Source organism: Silurus aristotelis (assembly GCF_946808225.1).
Source record: "Silurus aristotelis genome assembly, chromosome: 3".
NCBI lineage: Eukaryota > Metazoa > Chordata > Actinopteri > Siluriformes > Siluridae > Silurus > Silurus aristotelis.
This window is the reverse complement of record NC_139576.1, coordinates 11,837,639-11,857,082: the sequence shown is the minus strand read 5'-3', so window position 1 is coordinate 11,857,082 and position 19,444 is coordinate 11,837,639. Positions and strand designations below refer to the sequence as shown.

At 36.1% G+C, this 19,444-nt stretch overlaps 2 protein-coding genes across 7 annotated transcripts in view; one reads left to right on the top strand and one right to left on the bottom strand.

The window, feature by feature from the left end:
- nalcn (sodium leak channel, non-selective) overlaps positions 1-5,660 on the bottom strand; it is a 96,488-nt gene extending 90,828 nt beyond the window's left edge. For 3 of the 6 annotated variants that reach the window (XM_083536880.1, XM_083536882.1, XM_083536885.1), the window contains exons 1-3: positions 5,405-5,660; positions 684-793; positions 454-515 (exon numbers count right to left, since the gene is read on the bottom strand). In XM_083536880.1, the coding sequence (XP_083393006.1) occupies positions 454-495 (42 nt within the window). In that variant the 5' untranslated portion in view covers positions 496-515; positions 684-793; positions 5,405-5,660. Of the gene's footprint in view, positions 1-453; positions 516-683; positions 794-1,641; positions 1,735-5,404 lie in introns of those variants that run through there. The other 3 variants (XM_083536883.1, XM_083536884.1, XM_083536881.1) reach the window with 2 other exon arrangements.
- A 6,432-nt stretch (positions 5,661-12,092) lies between these two features.
- The window catches only part of itgbl1 (integrin, beta-like 1), a 72,925-nt gene continuing 65,573 nt past the window's right edge, over positions 12,093-19,444 (top strand). Inside the window, exons 1-2 of the mRNA XM_083537064.1 lie at positions 12,093-12,317; positions 15,013-15,215. Of these exons, the coding sequence (XP_083393190.1) occupies positions 12,226-12,317; positions 15,013-15,215 (295 nt within the window). The 5' untranslated portion in view covers positions 12,093-12,225. The remainder of the gene's footprint in view (positions 12,318-15,012; positions 15,216-19,444) is intronic.

Sequence of the window (19,444 nt, the reverse complement as noted above, 5' to 3'; positions counted from 1 at the left end):
TAGTAATGGCTAAAATGCAACACTTTTCGTCGGTGACGGTTCTACGATGCACGGCTTATGATCTATGGTATATGGTACTTAAATGTGGTTATGCCTACACAGCCATGCAAACAAAATGAATATCGAAAGCTCGGACTTAAGATCGCTCTTCACTGCTGCTGCGCATTACCAAACAAAAAGAAAACCATACCAGACGTTATGCGCTATCGTGTTGTGGGTCACCGTGGGACACAATTAAGCACAAGGAGAACACAAGACGCTGTTTCACGTCACACAAATAATACCCTTACCTTCCCTTACCTGCTGCAAAGATCACACTTGATCTTCACCTTCAAAAACACACCTAAAGGCAACCAATATGGAGGTTGCATATAGTATGGAGTAAGGGCCATTCTCACAGTGAACGATAAAATACATGGATATCACACACTAACTGAAACAAAGCGCACATACCAACGGGAAAAGTAAAGCTGAAATTGTTCCAGCACTGCACATAACATGCGATCAGGCATACCCTGTAAATAACACACAACAGTTAGTCATACATGGCATATATGGTGTAACGTGTACAGTATGATTATATCGACAAATAATGTCCACCACAACAGACAGGAGCATATATACAATACAACATTGAGTGGCGTGTTCTGGGACAGATGGAATTGTTCAATCATGAGACTCACGGTCAGGCTCCTCATTGGTGCGTTCATCCCCAGGACACAGAGGGAAGTGGAAACCAGTATGAAAGTTTAGCAATAAATACGAAGAGATGAATGACTTCTTTTGTTTAGCTCTAGGATAAAAGATTATGGGGGGGGGGAGCACAAATATAAATTAACTACATTATTAAATTAAACAAACTACAATTATACCAAGCATTTGCACATTAAAGTACCACATTGCTTTACCACTTTAAGATATAAAAATGCATTATTTATATAAAGCTGATTGTTCAAAATGTAAGAAACGGCACTGTGCTAACCCTTTTAATTGGCAAATAGTGTGTTATAAATGATAAAATCCTCATTTAATAAATTTTTATATGCAAATGTCAAGCACATATATTTTATCATTATGCACAAAATAACCCACAATAATAACATGATAAGAGTTACAGTTGTATTATCGATGAGAATACAAAAATTTGCTTAAGTATTCATCCTATTGCCTTTAGAAGTCACATATAAATTCTACCATTGTTCAAGTCAAGTTTTACATGAACTACATAAGTTCTTAAAAACTCCCAATGTTTGCTAAACAGCATGTAAAAAACAAAAAGCCAAAGCAAAGACAAATCAAAATAGTCATATAGCCATATATCATGGTTTTAAACATATATGCTGCTTCCTAGCCGTTCACCAAAGCTGTGTGAATGATTTCAGAGGACATTATTATGCAACCAAGAGTCCAAGGATGACACCAATTGAGTCGACAACGTCCAACACTCATATGGAAGAAGCTGTGTCGGAGGAAAACTACAGCCAAGGTACCCCACAAAGCTACAGCAAAGAAAAGGGGTGTGAATGTACAAAGAGGCATGTTGGGGGCTCTTGTGGAAAATGCTCTTATAAGTCCATAATTTTGACACTAACACACAATTAAAGTGCTGGGGTTTTTTTTTTATGCAAAACTGCTCAACACCTTAAGAACAGCATCCTCACAGTGGATCATGGTGGTGGTAGCATTATGTTGTGAAGATGCTTTTCAGCAGCAGGGACTTAGAAACTGCCCTGTCCATCTCTATTTTCCAATTAACCCAGGCTGCAAAAGACATAGGAACTGATTTTCAACTTTTTTTTAAACACAAACACATGTAAAGTTTACATCAACAGTACATCTAACCTCCATCGTATCCCTGCCTTAATACATTTATGGCATTTGGCAGATGCCCTTATCCAGAGTGGCTTACAATGATCTCATTTATAATATTATAATATATGAATATAATTATCATTATTCACTATTCACATTTAAATCATGTTAGACACACCCTATTCATAACACTAAACACTATACAATGCGCAAGGTGTAAATGACAAATGGCAATCCAGTGCATATTTTGTTTAGAACTAATCTAACGTAATTAAAGAAAACAACTTAATACTTATGTAAACTTTCCTATCAAAACCAGTAAACAAACAAAAAGACACAAACTAACAAGAAGGGTATTGAAATGTACCTTTCTATCAACTAATTAAAAAATAAATAAATAAAAATAAATAAAGGCTCTATATATTCAAAAGCCATTTGCAAATAGGCTGTACTTGCTACACTTAGCATATTAACCCTCCGAGTTAGGACAACTGAAATCGAAGATGTGAAGGACCACAATTAGGCTCACATTTTGAGAAAGGACCTTTTAAACACAGCCAATCACCGGGCATTCTAATGATGGATGTGGGGGCCCACAAGTCTCCAAAACTGCTTTAAGTATGTAAAGCAAATCATGCATAAACCAGCCACGATCGATTGGATTTTAATAAAACCGGAAACGATGATAAATGTTAATGGTCTTTAATACAGTAAGTTTGAATTGCCAATTTCAGATTTATGGGGTGGGGGGGTTGTTGATATTTTTGCTTTGAATTAAGCAAAGTTGAATTAAGTCTTAAACTAAGAAAGTAGGGTGCTTTGCAAAAAGAGTTCAGACCCCCCTTAACTGATTAATTTATATTACTGAATTACAGATGATACACTGAAATTTTATTAATATTTTCAATATAATTTTATTTTTCAATATTCGAACTCAAAATCAAATAGATGACATTGGGTGTTTTTGGGTAAACAATTTTGTAAAAAAAAATAAAAAATAAAAAAAATAGATTTTGCTTAAATACATAATGTATGGTTTAAAACCCCACAGAAATATTTGATCAAGCCACCTCTTGATTCAATAAGAGCTTTAAGTCTTAATATAAGAAATAATTGGTCAGAGGTCTGAATACTTTTGCAAGCAATTTACATGTTCATTTACATTTACATTCTTCATTTTCAAATTTTTAATATTAAAGATTCTGCAGTATGTTTAGTTTCCTTTGCATTTCTTCAACAATGATGGAGCTATGACAAATGTACATTAAATGCATGGTGTTGCACCAAACACTTTTAAGCCGAAGTTATCACACTGGAATTAGACTCCAAATAAGTTTAATGCATGTGACAGACACACTTATCCAGAGCATAACTCTTTGAAATTTCTGTCAATAAACACACACTGATATTGATTCATTCGGTCTCAGACTAAAAATACTATCACTTGAAAAACTTTATGATACAGTGAGAGAAGGGTAACAAGGTTAGTATTTTAAAGTTGTACGCTAAAAAAGAAGGAAAGCTACACTATAAAGGTATAGGGACTGTTTAAACCATATGTGATTCTTCCCCTAACTCTCACCTTCACTTGAACTAGGAGACCCAAATGTATTGGACTGAAAGCTCTTGAGTGGCCTGCTATAGAGTTCTGACCTCAACCCTATAACACCTTTGGGATGAACTGAAACACTAGATGCACCACAGGCCTCCTCACACTACAACATTGCCTGTTTTTCCTAAAATCCATATGGCTGAATGAGCACAAATCTCCATAGCCACACTTCAATATCTAGTGGAACATCTTAGAAGAGTGGAGATTATCATAACAGCAAATGGGGACTAAATGTGGAATGGGACAATGGAAAAGCACATATACATCTTATGGTCAGGTGTCTGAGAAACTTTTGTGCACATAGTGGTTAGTGTGTAGGCTTGATTTCCAATTTATTAATTATACAGTAATACTGTAAGTGTATCCGATACAGTAAATAACGTATTTATAATAATGTATCCCTGTAACAATGACGCCTTCGATCACAACAGAAAAAATATCACGTGGAAATGTAAAGATCAGATAATCAGCATTGATACGCATCACTGTGTATAAATATGAAAGACCTAAAACTATAAAAGACCTGAGAAAAGACCTGAAACACTGAATCTGTATAATCTGTGCATTTGGATTTGGGATATTGGATGACACTGTGGTGCAGCAGGTAGTTGTACAGCTCCAAGGCTTAAGTTGTAATCCTGAACTCCTGGTTATTATACTGTCTGTGTGGAATTCATGTTTTCCTATACTTAGCTCATCCAAAAGCATCCTAGTGGTACTATAAATTCTGTAGTTTTAAAAATTATTGTAATTAAAAATTACACATCCCATTCAGGATTTGTTTCTGTTACGCACTCAGAGATCTCAGGTTTAAACTTCACATCCATGTGACCCTGACCAAGTTAAAGTACTCATTAAAGATGAATAAATAGATGAATAAAATATTTCCTGATCCATCAAGCCTGTAAAAAAGTCAGGTGAATATCAAACCTAAAACAGCATACGGCTGTCAACACACTTAGCACTTCCCTTTAAACTTTACGCGAGAAGTTATAACAAGTCAAAAGGAAATTTTAAGTTTATGTTTTTTTTTTTTTTTTTACAGTAAATGTTTCATCAAAAGTGGCACCCTGCACATTGAGATCAGACATAACTTGCATTGTACAATAAGCTTTGCATAAGATGCTGAACCTTGCAGAGAGACCGTTTGGACCGGTAACACCAATATTCATCCGAAATTGAAATCTCTGGTACAGCTGGAAGAGCGAGTGTGTTCGATTCATCCTTGATGCGCCTTAAACTATGTTATAACCAAAGCCATACAGTATTAGAATTAGAATAAGTATAGTCTTGTGATAGTTATACTACAGAATGGGGTTCTTAAAGAGCCATAAGAGTGTTGTGTACTATACAAATATACAGCAGGACAACAAGTTAGTAAGAGAAGAATGGTTTGGGATAAACATGAAGTTGTTTAATAGTAGTGGTAAAAGTAAAAGAAGTAGAAAAAAGCACTATAACATGTAAATCTAAGAAATAACACCACCTAGATCAGACCTTTAGAGGCACCAAATGCATTGCACTTAAAAGGACTAGCAGTGGTGAAAGGTATGGACGACGAAGGTCCTCCATCTGCAAGGAGCATCTGCTTCCGCCCGGTTGCTATAGCAACCTAGGAGCAGGATGCTGCCACCGATTCATCTTTTCAAGCCCTCGTTTTATATAAATATCTATATATATATATATATATATATATATATATATATATATAAAACCGCGCGTGTACATTTTAAATTCGACATGCACCATGTGCAAGTTAGAAATCCACGAAGACCGCGACCTATCACGACTAGTTGAGCTGTTAAAGCGCGTATACGAGCGGAGGCCTAGTCTCTGCGCGGCCGCTGCCTACTTCCTGGTATCGTGACACACAAATAGCCTAATGACAGCGTCTCCGCCATCACGCCCTTGAATCCGCGCTACAGCAGTCACAGGAAGACGCGCGCGCGGGACCGGTGCACGGGAAGGGAAAACACTTACGGACGCCTCCGCCGGTGTTGGCTAACGGGACGCCACTTCCATGCTCGCGAGCCGCCGCGGTGATGTTGTGTCTCCGCGCGTCCGTATGCGTATGCGTATGCGCGTGCGTGTGTGCGTATGCGCGCGTGCGTGCGTGAGTGCGACCGGCAGCTCTACCTACAGGTCCTGCAGGAGCAGCGGCGTTGCACGCGCGGAACGCTGGCGCGAGCCCACGCTGCACTTCTGCTGGCCCCTGGGGGGACTTATAAAATGTACCCAATGCTGAAAAGCTCTTTATTATCACCTTTTTTTTTTTTTTTTTTTTTTTTTTTTTTTTTTTTTTACTTCTTTTAGATGAGTAATACTTGTTCTAGTTTATGGGCTTTTGCGGCCTGCAGGTTGTTTTATTGAAACAAAAAATAAATAAAGAGCCACATCCGCCTTTACCAATTTTCTGCCCTTTTTTTTCCAGTTGCAGGTTTTTTTTCTATGCATTGACAAATGAAGATCACACTAATCATGCATTATGTTGATTGTGTGTATATATGTGTGTGTGTGTGTGTGGGGGTGGGTTACTTTTTTTTTTTTTGTAATTATAAATGTAATTAATATCATGGATTGTTAATGTTAAGTAAAATGTTAAATCATGTATTGTATACGGTAAATTGGTCTGTGAAAATATTGTCCTGCGGGAAAGTGGTCCGTGCTGCAAAAAAAGGTTGGGGACCGCTGCTGTAGGAACACGTCTTAAAATATCAAAATGTTACTTTCATGCTTAAATAATAATGAAATAAAAAAATCAATACTCACAGCTAAAATATTTTTCAATAGCCATTATAAAAGGCAGTAGTCCTCAGTTATGGTGTTTAAAGAATCCCAGCAGAGATCTTGAAGGGAAGCCAGAAGCTCACCCTTGTTGTTATTTATTTATATAAGGGTTATTCACTTCTGGGCAAAAACAATGTTAAAGTATGAAGCTACTAATGGTCTTAACAACAAACCAGAAAATGAGCGGAAGGAAAATGCACTCCTATAACCTTTGCCACCATTTCCTTAAGAAAAAGCCAAAATTCGAGAATTGGGATCATGATAATGATTAAAATGTGTGAGTGAATAATAAAAATAAAAATTTTAAAAAGTAATTTAATGGCTCTCCAGCACATATGAACTATGCTGTGTGGAATACAGAGGACTGTTGCAGAAGGGCTTTGTTTCCCAAAACTAAACAGTTGTTTCTAAAACAAGTCCATGAAACTTATGTTTTGACCTGGTTAAACTCCAATTATGAATCAAGTTGATATTTGATTTCAAATCAAGCAACCTATTAACTGTTTAAAGCCATAAAAACTGACTGGAACACTGTAAAAAGCTGTCTGCAGATTTACCCACAGATTTATCCACCTTAAACACTGAAAGAAATTGAAGGAACATGTTATTTCCATAAGTTATTTTATCTCATGTTTAATTTAATTAATTAATAAATGATTTATTTTTAAGACCCATAAACGCTTAATATTTCAGGATTTTTGCCCCAGAAATGTTTAGTTATTAGTCAGCAGAGCAGACTCTTTCTGCTGAGAAGAATAAGGTCTTTTGGAGTGCAGGAAGAGCTACTGAAGACCTTTTTTGACTCTGTGGTGGCCTCATCCATATTCTATAGTGTGGTCTGCTGGGGCAGCAGCATCTCTACTGCAGACAGGAAGAGACTGGACAAGCTGATCAGAAAGGCCAGCTCAGTCCTGGGGATTCCCCTGGACACTGTACAGGAGCTGGGAGAAAGGAGGATGGTAGCAAAACTATCATCATTGCTGGAGAGCGTCTCTCACCCTCTGTATGAAACCGTTTCATTGTTGAGCAGCTCCTTCAGTGACAGACTGTTACATCCTAAGTGTGTGAAGGAGTGTCTTCTCTCCCTGCTGCTATTAGACTTTACCATTAAAGCTGCTCCCAGTAAACCAGTCACCATAACACACACTGTTATTACTGTTTAACTGTGTAATAATACTACCTGTGTGCAATATTACCTGCAATATGTGCAATACTACCTGCAGTACGTACTTTTTTTCCTTATTTGTATTTATACATTGTACTGTGTATATATTGTATATTATAGTATGCATATATTCTTTTTTAATATATTTGCATTTATTTTTTTTTTTTTCCCTTGCTGCTGTAACAAAGAAATTTCCCCACTGTGGAACGAATAAAGGTATATCTTATCTTATTGTATCTTTGTCTGGTCACTTGAAATAAATTGGTTCAATCCAAACTTCAATAACTTGAAACACAAGTCAGTCTATAAATAACTAAAGCATAACCCATATCTTCTGTTTGGGAATATGGAGATTCTTTACCTGCTCAGAAACATAAGCATAGTTATGACCTCGGTATCTAACACTTTTGCTTTATGTGAAGAGGAATGCTAACAAACATGAATCATAATAAATGGTGATGTGTTTCAAAATGATCCCCGACTTCTGTTTCGGCCTCTCAGTTCCCAGCAGTAAAACATGATTAAATGCATTGTGTTCACATGCTGTGATTCTCTGCAGACTGATGAGGTATGGTTGGCTGTATTTTACCATTTTAAAACAAATTTGTGCACTCTATCTTACTCACAGGCACAAAAGAGTGAGAGAAATAGAGAGGAAGAGAAACAGAAAAACATAAACCTAAGACTTAGATAAAATATCTTTCCCTCAGAGCTCTACTAGTATAATTTTACATTGGAGAATTCAGCTCTCCAGTTTCCACCCACCACCCAAAACATGCCAGGAGGTATATCAAAAACTCTAAACTACCATTAGGTGCATATTTTTGTGATCATTAGTACATCATATGGTGTATTCTTTCATCCTTTTCCCGGATGAAGCCCTGGATCTTCTGTGACTCTGATCAAGACGAAGTTTATAAAGATTAATTAATTAATGGAAAACATATAGCTGCCAGACAAAGACAGCCCATTAGCTCTTGGTAATTTATTTAGCATAATGGATGTCGAAGCAATCAGTACTTTTATTTGCCATAAAATCATTAGCGGGGTGGCAAACTGAACCGGAGCTGAATTCTCTTACTATGTGGTATTCTGTCCATGAGGCTTTCATTTAGTCAAATAAACATGCCTTCTGACTTCTTTTGACATGACATCTACAGTAGACACAACATTCCTAATATTCCTAATATGACCATAATAAACACTATATCATCCAGGGACCTAAGCAGATATAAATACATTATAGATTATAACTGATACAAATGCATATATAAACAGTAAGCACAATATTCTGGGCAGGAAGGGTTCACAGGACATCAGTTTGAGAGAGTAGGTATGTATCAGGACCAGAATACTGTTTTATGCAACAAAAAGTTCATGGAATATTTTAATTTTTATTTGGTAAGCATCGTTTGTAACTGCCTGATTTGGGTCATGGAGGATCTTTTAGGTTACTGTATTCTTAAAAATATGGGATATAAAAAACAAAACAATAAATTTAGTTCACAGGCTAAAAAAATAAGTGCGTTAGTGGAATTTAAAAACAAAAATGTATTAAACAAAACAAACTGCTAAACAATGCAGAACCCATGTTTTATATTGTAGATTTCCCAAAGTAGCTACATGTAGGTTTAACGACACCTTTGCTTTTTCTCATCAGATTCACAAGGTAGTCAGCTGGAACAGTTTTTAATCCACAGCTGTGCTTTGCCAAGTGTTCATTTGTGACATTTTTTGCCTTCTCAATGTGCTTGTGACCATCAGTTGTCTTGTGCATAGGAAGGGTGATTACAAAGTCAATAGCCCTATTAGTGGCACTACAACTACTGTATAAATCTACATTATAACAAGAAACACTCAGTTATGTAAAAAGAAAAGGAAGTCCATCATTATTGAAAAAATCAAGGTTAGTCAAACCGAAAAATCTCATAAAATTTAATTGTATCCCCAAATGCAGTGACCAAAACCATAAAAACGCTATGATAAAACAAGCTCTCGTGAAGACCCTCCCAGGAAAGAAAGACATAGAGCTAGTGAACAAACGTGCTGACCTGGCATCCACAATCACCCAATCTAAATTTAATTGAGATGGTTTTGGAAGAGTTGAAGTGGAGAGTGTATGAAAAGCAGCCTACAAGCACTTAACACCTCTGGAAACTCTTCAAGATTCTTGTAAAACCATTCCAGGTGACTACCTCATGAGGCTCACTGAGAGAAAGGTAAAAGTTTGCAAAGCTACTTTAAAGAATCCAAAATATTCTGGGTTGTTAAACTCTTTTTGTTCACTACATAATTCCATATATGTTTATTGCTTGCATATCTAATATATATATATATGATTGGCAGTGGCGGCAACTAATTTCTTTTTTGTCACAATTTAATGTTTCAGATCATCAAACTAATTAAAATATTAGTAAAAGATAACACAAGTGAACACAACATGCAGTTTTTGAATGAAGGTGTTTATTATTGAGGGAAAACATAATCCAAAACTACATGGCCCTGTGTAAAAAAGTGTTTGCCCCCTAAACCTAATTACTGGGTGGGCCGCCCTTAGCAGCAACAACTGCAATAAAGCGTTTTCGATAATTTGCAATGAGTCTGTTACAGTGCTGTGGAGGAATTTTGGTTCACTCATCTATGCAGAATTGTTGTAATTCAGCCACATTGGAGGGTTTTCAAGCATGAACCGCCTCTCAATAGGATTCAGGTCAGGACTTTGACTAGGCCACTCCAAAGTCTTTATTTTGTTTTTCTTTAGCCATTCAGAGGTGGACTTGTTGGTGTGTTTTGGATCATTGTCCTGCTGCAGAACCCAAGTTTGCCTCAGCTTGAGGTCAGGAACAGATGGCTGGACATTCTCCTTCAGGATTTTTTGGTAAACAGCAGAATGTTCCATTTATCACAGCAAATCTTGCAGGTCCTGAAGCAGCAAAACAGCCCCAGACCATCACACTACCACCACCATATTTTACTGTTGGTATGATGTTCTTTTAATGAAATGCAGTTTTACTTTTACGCCAGACGTAATGGGACACACACCTTCCAAAAAAGTTCAACTTTTGTCTCATTAGTCCACAGAGTATTTTCCCAAAAGTCTTGGTGATCATCAAGATGTTTTCTGGCAAAACTCAGACCAGCCTTTATGTTCTTTTTGCTTATCAGCGGTTTTAGTTTTGGAACTCTGCCATACAGACCATTTTTGCCAAGTCTCTTTCTTATGGTGCATGAACACTGACCTTAACTGAGGCAAGTGAGGCCTGCAGTTCTTTGGATGTTGTTGTGGGGTTTTTGTGACCTCTTGGATGAGTCGTCGCTGTGCTCTTGGGGTAATTTTGGTCGGCCGGCCACTCCTGGGAAAGTTCTTCACTGTTCCATGTTTTTGCCATTTGTGAATAATGGCTCTCACTGTGGTTTCTTTCTCATTTGTTTCTGAATTTCTTTGGATCTTGGCATGATGTTTTGGTCAACTTCACTTTGTCAGGCAGGTCCTATGTAAGAGATTTCTTGATTGTGAACAGGTGTGGCAGTAATCAGGCATGGGTGTGGTTAAAGAAATTAAACTTAGGTGTGATAAACCACAGTTTTAACAGCGGAAAAACACTTTTTCACACAGGACCATGTAATTTTGGTATTTGTTTTCCCTCAATAATAAAATGCCTAATTTCAAAACTGCATGTTGTGCTCACTTTTTATATTATTTTACTAATATATTTTACTAATATTTAAATTAGTTTAGGGATCTGAAACATTAAAGTGTGACAAACATGCAAAAAAAAATAAGATAAAATAAGGCACCACTGTATATACTCTCTCTATATATACTCCCTTCTCATACTATACATACTATCCCTTCACCCTTACTCAACGCGTCACAACGGCTTGTATCTAAATAGTAGCCGACCAAGAAATAATTGTTCACTGTCTTAATCCTTCCTTTCACAACTATTTCTCTCGGGAGTTTATCTTTTGGCATCGTCGTGCGATTAAAAATCACCCGATGGAAGTTTTTCTCCCGATGACGTGCAGATCAGAACACAGGTGAGGTGCGTTTTTTCGTTTCCGTCCGGAAATTCCATTGGTCTAATGTTATGGGGCTCAGTTTTTTGGCTTGAAGTTTGTGAAACCGGGAACATCCATAAATTAGCTGCTTCATTGTTTAAGCCGCGGGGTTCAAAACGTGGGAAAAAAGTAGCGGCTTATAGTCCGAAAAATACGGTAAGTTTCTTGGTACAGAGTTCTAAGAACTTTATTATCATATTCTACAGTTCTGAGTTTTTTATTACAGAAGTGTTGTTATTATTAAGTTTTTTGTGAATTAGAGGTGACATTTCACTTTAATTGTACCATTACTGTGTGTGTTTTGTTGTTTTACAATGGAACCCCTGGATGAATTTCCTGGAAAAACATATTTTCTATGTGGTGCTTGCTTTTATTAACTGTCCTTTCAAACCCTATTTTCAGAGCACTTCTGCAGACTTTTGTAATAAAATCTTTAATAAAATTGCTTTTAAAAATAGCTGGCTGTTACTACTGTCTCATCGTGCAGTAATTGTGAAAGCAGGCAAGAAAAAATATACTATTCACAAACAGTTAAACAGTAGCAGTTGTGTGTACATTTCTTTAAATATTTGTGACACATAGCTGTACATTCTGTTGGAGTCCACCTCCTGTTTTCTGCAGCAAGAGTCAAATATAATCAAAGGCACTTGCATGGAGAGTGCTATTGGCCTCAGAAGAGTTGGAGCCGGTTTTGACCAGCCCGCTCTCTCTCTCTCTTTCTCTCTTTTCAGGAAATGTGGAAATTCCTGAAGGCATTTTACTTTTGATTTCTTGTGTGGACCTAAACATGAATGCAGAGGCTCTGGTGAACTCCATCTTCGGTTCTTTACTTCTGATTTTACTCTTGGTCATTGAAGAAAGTTTGCTGCAGTCACTGGGGTGAGTTAAGCAACTTTGTTTTACTCTTATCAGCTAAACCTTTCATCTCCGTTCTGCTGGCTTTTGGCTACATGGAAAGAATGAAACTTTATAGCATACTGTAAGTCCTTCTTTATGCAATAAGTACTGTATATACATTCTTCTGTACTTTTATTCTTAATTCTTTAAAGCTGATGCTATTATATTCAATTTAAAACAAATGTACTTTTGTAAAAAAAATTTTGACTGCATTTGTTTGCTCCACAACGATAACAGTTTGTCTCTATGGTATAGTTAAACGTAGCAATAAAAGGATTTTTACTTGAATCATATTGTTATACGTACTTCCTTAGTGGTCTGGCAAAAGTTTATCCGGTGCTACAAAGAGTGTATATTGTTTTTTCTTTGCTTTTCTTTTTTTAAACTTTCTTTTTCTTGCATGTTTACATTGCGGCACAATCAGAGTTGGTATCAGACAAGCTAATGAACTATTTTCTAGCACTGTATGAAGGTGAGCTTTGTTGCACAGCCTTAAGGAAGTCAGATAAGCATACCAAAGACATGCTGGATGAAAGCAAGCAGAATGGAATGCAGTGAATTATTTCCATCCGTTTATTTACAACAGGTGCGCATCAGTATTAAAGTCATAGTTCCTGCAATGGACACACAGTCAGCCAATGCTTTAGATACAGTGAGAATATTGGAATAAGTTAAATGTGTATAGATTATTAAATTCATACACAGTATTAAATTTTTTTTGTTTAATTTATTGTAGATGTCACTACAATAATAGAAATCGGCCCAAAACAAATATTGTCACTGGTATAAATTGGCACTGTGCTCTGGCTTCAGATTTCTTTTCTTGATAATGTAAAATGGCCAACTGACATAAAATAAAAACCTGTAATTTAATGGCATAATGATAGGCAGCAATGTGTTTTCAATTAAATAACACAGTAAAAACCTTTGGCTTAAAGGAGCATATGATATAAGGCCAAGTGGTGAGTATTTCTTGATTAATTTGATTTAATGAAAAAATAAATACATTTAAAAAAGCTTGATTTATCATGCAGTTTTTACTGTGGAACAATCTTGTGCAAAAATATTTGCAATAGTATAATACAAGGATAACTTTCTGTCCTGGCTCAAAGCAATATGAATTGTAAATAAAGTAAACTCCTTTTACATTTTTACTGGAGTAAAATTACAATGGCTTTTACCTTTGAATGTAAAGTATCCAAAGAAAAAAACTGGTTTATGAGATCTGATGAAAATTATGAAAAATGTATGCAATTTAATGTTCCATTCTTCTGCACATTCTATTTTCCATTAAGGGGTTTTCTACAGTTACAGTAGTGAGAGGACTCTAACTCTCTGTGGAAACTCTCACCAGAACTGTGGTTTTGTGAAATTGCAACAGGTTTTCATTTAACACAGTATGCATTCCCTTTGAAGCAGCAAGGAATGGTATGTTATTCTGAAATATAGTAAAGTAAAATGGAAGATCTTACACATTTAAATATCATAAAATAAGTTTCCCCAAACTAAACTCTAACTAAATTCAAACTAAAAGATATACCCAAGTACATTGTTATTCTTCACCACTGTCATGCTAAAAAAAAATACATTCTAGCTAAATGTAACATTGAATATAACACAATGAATGTAATACAAGAAACCAGCAAGAACTCAATGTTTAAAATAAAAATGGCAAAAGAGTTTAAAAAAACAAAGTAAATCCCTCCTGTGAGAAAAAAAAACATTCACAATATGTAGTATAATACAATTACTAGTACAATATATTATAATTACTACACGATAGGGAAGAAATCCATGTCACGCAATTCAATCATGCAGAGTATGGTTTACTGGTTCCATGATAATTCAGAAGGTTTATTCCAGACATTTCATTAGGGACAATTCTTTATTAAAAACAACATTACAGCAAAGCAAAAACATTACAACAAAACAACATTGAAACTCTAACGGTTTAAAAAACAATTTTTTCAGTGTGTCCTACAAGAAATGTAAATGATAAAAACATTGCTGTGTAAGATGCAAATGACTTAGCTTTTTGTCAGTATATAACATATAGAGGCATAGGGTATGATTATCCTTTTTCCTTTAATATATTGTGACCACCTTGATAGCAATATACCTTACAATACAGAATACTGCCCATATTAGTACTGTTGTTTAGTAGATCTTTTTGTAACGAAGGGATAACAGGTTCTTCAATGACAAAAGATCAGACTGTCTCTATAGTATAATGTGTGTGTGATCATTTATAACATTTCAACTCCTGTAAAAATGAACCATGCATTAAGTAAGTTCCTACTTATAGTGAAACAGTACACAATTACCATTGACCATTGAGGTTTGAGAGATCAACAGAGCTGAGATTTAAAATAAAAAACAATTTTATTTTTTATTATAAAACCTGAAGCTGGATAGCATTTAAGGTAATATAGATTTAACCATGTTACTGTCTCCTCCATCCAGGCCCTGACCCCCTAGTCCTATAGAGAGCTCTTGCTTTTGCAGGAAGACAACATTTATTGTTGTAATAATAACTACTCATTACATGTAAGGTATCTGATGTAATATAGAGTATTTACCCCACTTGAGCACACTTTCTATAGGAGGGGAACACATGAGACTTGGGTTTTACATGCTACAGGTCAGAGAGATGAAGGAATGCTTTTGTATGTTTCAGGCAGGTGGGTGACAAATGTAAACTTTCCGCCGATGCCTCTCTGAAAAGATGCCGTACGAGCGATGGCCTGATCTGCAGTGGAAGAGGAAAGTGTGAGTGTGGGGTCTGTATTTGCCAAGTCAGTGACCCGAAGATGTATTATGGGCCACGGTGTGAATGCCATGACTGGGTCTGTGCAACACATGATGGGAAGACCTGTGGTGGTAAGTACTATTGCAGACCATTACAAACGTCTACCATACGGCTTCGTTTTATGCTCGCACTGCCCTATCGTTAAACATTAGGGTCTAGTATGAGGTAAAAGAATGCCTAAACTTATGAAAAGCTTTTGTCCAGCGTTGATGAAAGCTTTTGATCTTCTATTTGTCATTAGCTACATGGACCTCATTTTAATTTCACTGGGTTTTCTTTCACTCAAATACAAACCCTTTCAAGAGTGCCACGTTTGATTTCTTTCTTTCTTTTTTTTTTTTTTTTTTTTTTTTTTTTGCGTGAGAGCTATTGCATTAAAAAAATTCCGAGCTTCTAAAAGGCACTTTTACCTCTGGTTCTTATACTCAGCATTATCAGTGAATAGTGAGACCTTGTGCCATTTCAATATTTGTCCTCAAATACAGTACATGTAAGCCTACAGTCCATTAGGCACATGAGCATGAATGCACTACCCTTTAAGACTGTAATCCTACCTACATGTCTGCCATTTACTGACAGAAAGCTGCTGACGACATTTGCAGAACGCCTTTTTTTTTAAATTTTCGTCAGTTGAATTTTTCTCTGTTATATCAAAATCTTGGACCCTTTTCCACCCAGGAGTAAAATTCCTCCCTGTCAAAACCCTGCTTCTTTTCACTAATGCATCATTTTTTTGTTATATGTAACTTCTTATGGCAGATTTAATTTGAGAATTTGTTATTCTTATTCTTTGTCATTTTACTCTCATTGTGTTAGTGTGTCATGGCAAACATCATCACCCTAGTATAATATTGAAGCCAGACCACCCTGATTAGTTAATGCTTCAATTTTTCTGTTTTTGTATTCCCCTTTTAAAAAGTAACTCACTTGGCAGCTATTTGGAAAGAAAAAAAAACACTCCAGAAATTTTGTTCCACCCACAGTTTTCTCTGTGGAACAGACCCGGTGCTAAAAGAACATTAATAGAGATGTGTGGCGACAGAGAGAGTGATTTATATGTGAAGACAGGTTGCGAGCCAGAGAAGAGCTCATTAACTTCACCTGGTTCTGAAAGCGAGGGCTGGGTGTCTGGCTGATAATAAGGTTTCATTCACAGTTGTGCAGCCTGCAAATGGACTCCACATATGGATCAGGACTTTTACAGTGTAGGTCAAGCCTAATGACTACCATTGCAGACGTCATTCTCTTCTTTCCCTAAAGCAGATGGCTGCTTTAATGCCTAGGATTTGTCTTGTGGAATTTCAGTGTCATTCTGCAGTTTTTGGTGCCTGCAAAAGAAATTTAATATATTTCAAAGCTTTCATAAATACTATAAGGTGAAGTCATGATGACAGTAGAAGTATATGTATACTTGTAATGGCAACCTTAAAAGACCACATACAGTATATCATTAATATGTGATTTTTGTTTAACAGTATGTTTATCGTTTTATTGCTTCTTTTAAAGTACTAAGGGAATCTCCATCTGCTACATCAGTTACTGTAAGAAACATTTCCAGTATGAAGCATATATTTGCATTTTACAGTAATCTGCATTTTACAGTAGCATAAGATCAGGCTTTTATGTTTTCTTTTTTTTTTACTTTAGGTTTATTTCAGATATCAGTGAGTAAACTGTACAAGACTGTACATGCAACATGTGTAATCTTGGACTATGATTGTGCCCCCTGTATATAGAAAGTGTGTAAAGAGTCTAAAATCTGCATTTAATTTTTTGCTTGGAAGTTTTATACTGACACTAAAGATGAACTATAAATCAGCAGTAAGGAAACAGGCTGGGAAGTGCACCAACTGGTTGTTTCCCCCTTTACATGACCTGATTTCAGTTCAGATCTGTTCTTGCTTTGTGGAGAAGACGTTCAACGTGGCAGTTTTTTTTTCCTTTTCCCTTCCATGCACTAGTTTACTGGGTTTGATGGTGACTCGACTGCTTCTGGCTCCAAGCATTCCTCTGTGCAAGACTTTTCCATCTGCTCAGCCTCTCCCTCTCTCACTCACTTATGTGCAGTTCTCTCCGATGTGTAACACATGGTTCTTTCACACACAATCATGTCACCTAGGGGGCTGTATGAACTCCAGTCAACAAATTAGATCTCATTAAACCTGTAAACAGTAAAATCAATATTACTTTTATTTTCTAACATGCTAATTTCTTTATTTTGCATGCTCAAAGATATTAGAGTCACATCTTTGGAAATGCAAACATCATGAATTTTTTCTATTTTTGTATTTTCTGGTCCGGTCTTAGTCCGTTGCTGGTGTCTGTTTTTGTTTGGCTAAAGCCTGGTGTTCAGTGTATTTACTCAGGAATGCTCTGTGAGTTGTTCAAACAGGTGAAAAGTATTTATTACTAAACATCTGGCTGCAATTTTAAGACCAGCTTCAGAAGGCATCCGAAGTGTGAGAAAACTTTCAAACTGAAATTGGTTGATGACAGCACAGGTTTGATCTGTAAAGTGTGCCCTCTAACCTATTTGCTGCTTTTTATAATAAAGCTAAAGTCCTACAAAGTGAGCACATTCTAATCTGATATTATTTGAATGTTTTAAATTAATAATTCATTTTGTATAATTGGTAAAAAAGGTTTTGCTGCTCCTCATTGTTCATTTTGACATTTGTTTCTCACTGTGTCAAAAATAAAAATCTCTAAAGTGTGATATAAAGGAGAGAAACAGTACACTGAATTTCAAGATACAAAAAAAAGTGCACTAGTGGCTCTTAAACCTGAAGTATTTCTGTGACATATATTTGCAATTAACAAAGCTTTAATACACAATTCCATGTATTAAATCATTTTCAAGTGATTACATTACTTGGCTCACACATGTACCAAGTAATCATTAGCCATATTGAATTACTGGGTAACCAAAACATGCAATCACAGACTGTTTTGATGGAAGGTGGGCTTAAAGTATCTCAACTGGAGTAAAGGACTAGCAGAGAGTACATGCTGAGTTACAGATGTTGTATTGGGCAAAACCAGCCACTTAGTAATACAACTTTTTAAAATATGTTGCAGTGTGTTTATTTAGAGCAGGATGCAAGTGTGTCAACTCAGCATGCACTTAATTAAGTTTTTTTTTAATTAATTAGAATTAACTTTCATAGCCAAGATGAGCAAACTGAAGCCAAACAGAAGCCATACTAGAAAACAATAAAAGGAGCAACAAAAAATAAAGAAACACTAAAAATAAATACATTTTTAGCAAACATTTATCAACAACAACAAGAAAAATGTATATAAAATAGTCTAACTAAATAATGAATTAACACAAGACAGGTGAACACATTAGGGCAATAACCCAATGATCCAACAGAGCCAAAAACAAATAAAAAAGTGCACTTGTGAAAACAAACAAAAGGGCCACAGGAATGCAATGTTCTGTTTATTGAGGAATGAATTCATGTCAAATCCATTGAAACAATTGCAATCCAGGTTCTATCAGGTTTACATTTTGAATGAATCATCTATGGGCATGTGATATTGTTGGACCTCAGAAAAGTTATTAATTTCATGTTGCATGTAAATGTGAAATTTAATGTGATCTCAGAGTAGACATGAGAATCTCTGACTCCCCTCATTAGCAGTGTGTGGTTTGGCTTGAGCACTGCACATGTCTGGTTGAGCTCAGCTGAGTTATTACCCCAGACAGGTGTCTCCCTCACACTCACAGCATAGCACAGCCCTTATGTGCAATCATTTTACGCTTCGCAACACCAAATGCGAGTAGAACAAGAGCAGAATAATTGCCTGGCTGAAATTCACCTTGTTTTATAACCGTAGTTAAACCAACATTAATCAGAGGATAAAAATATTATAGCACCATTTCTTTCTTTCTTTCTTTCTTTCTTTCTTTCTTTCTTTCTTTCTTTCTTTCTTTCTTTCTTTCTTAATAAAACTGTATATATATATAAATTAAAAAAATTATAAAAAAAAATTAAATTAAATAAAAAAAGTATTTGAACACCTGAGAAAGTCAATGTTAATATTTGGTACAGTAGCCTTTGTTTGCAATTACAGAGGTCAAACGTTTCCTGTAGTTTTTCACCAGGTTTGCACACACTGCAGGAGGGATTTTGGCCCACTCCTCCACAAACTCCTCCAGGTTTCTGGCCTGTCGCTGAGAAACACGGAGTTTGAGCTCCCTCCAAAGATTCTCTATTGGGTTTAGGTCTGGAGACTGGCTAGGCCATGCCAGAACCTTGATATGCTTCTTACAGAGCCACTCCTTGGTTATCCT